This window comes from Arachis stenosperma, chromosome 10 (genome assembly GCF_014773155.1).
Source record: "Arachis stenosperma cultivar V10309 chromosome 10, arast.V10309.gnm1.PFL2, whole genome shotgun sequence".
Lineage (NCBI taxonomy): Eukaryota > Viridiplantae > Streptophyta > Magnoliopsida > Fabales > Fabaceae > Arachis > Arachis stenosperma.
Window position 1 is genome coordinate 69,175,141 of NC_080386.1, and position 4,954 is coordinate 69,180,094.

The 4,954-nt window shown below is 42.0% G+C and overlaps 1 protein-coding gene across 1 annotated transcript; it reads left to right on the top strand.

Moving 5' to 3' along the window:
• The first annotated feature begins 1,447 nt into the window (after positions 1-1,447).
• LOC130957201 (uncharacterized) lies at positions 1,448-3,292 on the top strand. Its single transcript, XM_057884076.1, has 2 exons — positions 1,448-1,695; positions 1,831-3,292. The coding sequence occupies exons 1-2, from the start codon at positions 1,448-1,450 to the stop codon at positions 3,290-3,292; spliced, it is 1,710 nt and encodes a 569-aa protein (XP_057740059.1).
• Positions 3,293-4,954: the final 1,662 nt, after the last annotated feature.

The window sequence follows — 4,954 nt, forward strand, 5'->3', positions numbered from 1 at the left end:
TTGCAAGAAATTGTAATTCAATCAATTAAGATTGCCAAGGAGATCAATGAGTGCATTGATTGAGGAAGAGATGAAAATGAACTTGATCCGGAGAATTGCAACATCTCCTGCGCCCAATGAACTCCCCAATTCTGATCTCACCCATTCTCTTTAATTTCTGCGTTTACTTTCATGAGCAAACACCCCATTCCCATTTACAATTCTGCAATTTACTTTCAGTCATTTACTTTCAGCCCTTTAATTCTAGCATTTACTTTTTCTGTCATTTACATTTCTGCCATTTTATTTTCTGCAAATCTCAACCCAAAGTCTGAATTCGCTCAACTAGAACATTCTTCTAATTAAAGTTGCTTGATCAATCAATCCCTATGGGATTCGACCTCACTCTATTGTGAGTTTTTACTTGACGACAAATTCGGTACACTTGCCGAAGGAAATTTGTTGAGAGACAGTTTCCACTTGTATCAAGTTTATGGCGCCGTTGCCGGGGATTGATTGTGCATTAACAATGATTAGATTGGAAGATCACTAGATTGAGCATTTTTGTTTTGTTGAATTAACTTTCTGTTTCAGTAATTTACTTTCTATTTTAGTTAACTTCTTCCCTTCTCCCTCTACTCTTTCGTGTTCTTTGTTATTTACCACTCATTTTGCTAACCCACTAACTGTTTGATATATTGCATCACTCACAACTAACAGTAAATCTGACAGCAATACTATCTGCACATATTGTTACTTGCTTGTACTTGTTGGTTGTATGACAGGGAGAAGAAGCGGGGCTTCAACTTTTTTCGATTCTGAACCAGAGAGGACCCTCCTTAGATTAAGGAGGAAAGCAAGAGCAAAATGTGCAATCGGTGCTGAAGAGGAGGAGGAACACTTAGAACTAAACATGGAAGGCAACATGGAAAACCAACATGAAGAAGAGGCTAATAACCATGGGGAAGGAGGTAGAGCAAATCATGCTGGGGAGGATAGAAGAGTCTTAGGATCCTATATCAATCCTAATCCTGGAAACTGTGGGAGCAGCATTCAGAAGCCCACCATACATGCCAACAATTTCGAGCTAAAACCTCAGCTCATCACTCTTGTGCAGAATAATTGCTCATTTGGAGGAGGTGCTCAAGAAGATCCGAATCAACACTTAACCATCTTCTTGAGGATTTGTGACACAGTGAAGTCCAATAGAGTCCACCAGGATGTCTATAGGCTGCTCTTGTTCCCGTTTTCACTCAGGGACAAGGCATTCAAATGGCTTGAATCCTTCCCAAAAGAAAGCCTGACAAATTGGGAGGAGGTAGTGAATAAGTTTTTGGCAAGGTTTTACCCCCCTCAAAGGATCAATAGGCTGAGAACCGAAGTACAGACGTTCAGACAGCAAGATGGGGAGACACTTTATGAAGCTTGGGAAAGGTTCAAAGACCTAACAAGGAGATGCCCACCAGAGATGTTCAATGAGTGGGTCCAATTTCACATCTTCTATGAAGGTCTTTCTTATGAGTCAAAGAAGGCTGTGGATCATTCATCTGAAGGCTCTTTGAACAAGAAGAAAACCATTGAAGAAGCCACAGATGTCATCAAAACAGTAGCTGAGAATGACTACTTCTATGCTTCCGAAAGAGGGAACACTAGAGGAGTGATAGAACTAAACAATATAGATGCTTTGCTAGCTCAGAACAAGCTCATTACCAAGCAGCTAGCTGACCTCACCAAGAAGATGGAGAGGAACTAAGTGGCAGCAATCACCACCTCCCTAACAACCCAAGAAGGAGTTGAAGAAGAGGCAGAGGATAACCTTGAGCAAGCCAACTACATTGGGAATTCACCTAGACAGAACCATGACCCATACTCCAAGACATACAACTCTGGATGGAGGAACCACCCAAACTTTGGGTGGGAGAATCAGCAAGATCAAAGCCAAGACCAGAGACGTTACAACTCCAACAACAATGCAGCTCATCAACAATTCACACAAAGGACATATCAACATCCCCACAACAACACTTTTCCACACCCATATCAAAACCAAAACAACACCTCTACTCCCAATCCACCATCATTTGATGACAAGCTCTCTAAGATTGAAACCTTACTTGAAGGAATATGCCAAGAGATTCAAGAGAACAAGGTATTCAAAGAGGAGGTGCGAGCTACTATTAAGAACCAGGGAGAGACCATCAAGAAGCTGGAATTCCAAGTGGGATGCTTAGCTGAGAAGATTCCCAAACCTACTGATGGATTCCCAAGTGATACGGAGAAAAACCCAAGAGGAGAAGCAAAGAAAGTAAGATGGGAAGATTGCAAAATGATCACTACAAGTGATCAAGAGGATGAAGACAAGCAAAGCAAACTCTCCCAACAGCCTGAAGACAACTCAACAGAGGAGGAGGATAGAGATCACCAAGAACCAGAAATCTCACAACAAGAGTTGCTTAAGCTCTATGCACCATTTCCCCAACTGCTCAATGGTGTTGTGGAGAAGAGAATATACTCCAGGTTCCTAGACTTGTTTGCATCTCTGCATGTGAACATTCCATTCATCAAGGCCATCCAACAAATGCCTGCATTCATCAAGTATATGAAGGAACTTCTTCCCAGGAAAAGCTCACTCAAAGGAGGCCAAACTATAGTGTTGAACAAGGAATGTAGTGACCTTATTCAACCTGAGTTGCCTGCAAAAAGAAAAGACCCAGGGAGTTTTCACATCCCCTGTGCCATAGAAGAAACAATGTTCGATAGAGCACTCTGTGATTTGGGGGCAAGCATCAACTTACTGCCATTATCCTTGGTAAAGAGGCTGCAAATCAATGAGATAATGCCCACAGATGTGGTCATCAGATTGGCTGACAAGAGTCAAAAGCAAGCAATAGGAGTGGTGGAAAATGTGTTGCTAAAGGTTGGGAAATACTTTCTCCCAACAGACTTTGTCATCCTGGACATGGAAGAGAGTCACACACACCCAATCATATTGGGAAGACCCTTCCTAGCTACAGCCAGAGCACTCATAGATGTGGAGCAAGGGGAGCTAATATTGAGGATCCATGATGAACGACTCAGCTTTAATATCTTCAAATTCTCACAAGAAGCAGACCAAGAGCACAAGGAACCAAGCAAAGATCATAATGAGATGTTGAAGGAGGAAGCAAGCACTGAAGCACACCCAACCTATCTAGAGACCCCTTTGGTTGATAAACAAGGGAAACAGCAACCACCACAGCTCAACGAAAAGTTGGAGGAACCTAAACCTCTAGAGGGATGTGAAGACAACATCAAAACCCCCTTAGAGGAATAAGTCATCAAGAGCAAGGCAATATCAAAAGATACAAGGAAGAAGGTACCAAGGAGGTGGAGGAACAAAAAGATCCCTACAGAAGACTTTTCTCCAGGTGATAGAGTGATCTCAGCTTACTTCTCAGATATCCCCCCTAATCTCCCTACTGTACCATCTCAGTTACCTAAAGTCTTCACAATCAACAGAGTTCTTTCCCTGGAACATGTAGAGATCATTGATACGACCAATGGATACAAGTCCACAACAAGAGGGGAGGACTTCAAGCATTACCAACCACCCTGATGAGGGAGAAACGTCAAGCTAGTGACGCTAAAGAAGCGCTTCATGGGAGGCAACCCATGTTTTATATGCTTTTAGAAGATAGTGAATAAGTCAACATTTATGAATTCCAACCCAAACTTGACTAACACTTGGTGAAAACCTTCTTGTGCAGCATATAGTGAGAAACAAGTTTGGTGTTCAAAGTAAACCAAGATGCATGCAAGTCTTGGAAGCTTTGAACATAAACTTTTCATCACAGTACTCCAAACTAAGTTTGGTGTCACCCCATGGTGCCACCAAAATGCACATAAGGACCCACCAATAGTTAGTTAGTTAGTTGAAATTCATAAATAAACAATCTAATCTTTTCTTTTCTTTATTAGTTATAGCCGTAAAGGCTAAATTGTCTTTTTAAATATTATGTTTTACTTTTCTTATTTCATCTTTATAGGGAAAAGAAAAGGAGCATTGATGGGGATTGATTGGACAATTAAATGGGGGAGGCTCGGCCACTTCATGAAGAGAACTACACACTTGTCTCAAGAAGGAACGCATGGGGAAACGTTGCCATGCAACATTGAAGAAAGGAGACCCTTGAAGACCGAACCATTCACTCTCATTAAGTGATGATCCTTGTCCTTCCTTCATGCACAACCCCAACCGTCCATCAAGCAAACACTCTTGCAATCCACACCTTCCGTTCTCTCATGATCTCCCATTATAAGGGAACCTTAATGCAGCCTCACTCCTCACATTCAAATCCCCACTCTCCACACTTCATACTTTTGGCGTGCTAAACCCCTTCATCACAATTTGTCCTAGCCAACCCATTCTTCACCTATCCGTATCCTCAAATCACCTCAAAATAGCAACTCAAATTCATGGCATCATCAAGCTCAAAGAGGCAAAAGAGAAAGGAACCCATGGAGAGTGTTCCATTCGATGAGAAGAGATTCAAAACTGCCTTTCATGAACGTGAATTTGAGCGGATAAGGGTCAGAAAGATATTGCCAGAATTAATCTTCCAAATCAATGCAAATGAGTCACCACAGATTCGGAAGAAAATCGAAGAGAGAGGGTGGTAATTGCTCACAAGTCCAGAGGGGAAGATTAATAGAAACCTCATCAAAGAATTCTATGCAAATGTAGTGAGAGAAGACAAGACCAAGGCCCCAACCTTCAAAAGCTATGTGAGAGGAAAGGAGGTGGACTTCAGCCCAAATGCCATAACAAGAGCTCTTCACCTAAAATCACCTCATTTTGATGAAGCCAGCTATCAGGAAAGGATAAGTAAAAGCCCTGACAATGATGAGCTCACAGAGATAGTGACGGACATCTGTGTTATAGCAGCTGATTGGGAGAGGTACGCAGATGGGAGACCTAAGTTCATCAAGAGGGGAG

Excerpts from the sequence above, each read along its gene's own strand:
- LOC130957201 (XM_057884076.1), top strand. The coding sequence starts at position 1,448 with ATGTTCAATGAGTGGGTCCAATTTCACATCTTCTATGAAGGTCTTTCT. Across the intron at positions 1,696-1,830 it reads AACAAGCTCATTACCAAGCA|ACAGAACCATGACCCATACT; the intron begins GCTAGCTGACCT and ends GAATTCACCTAG.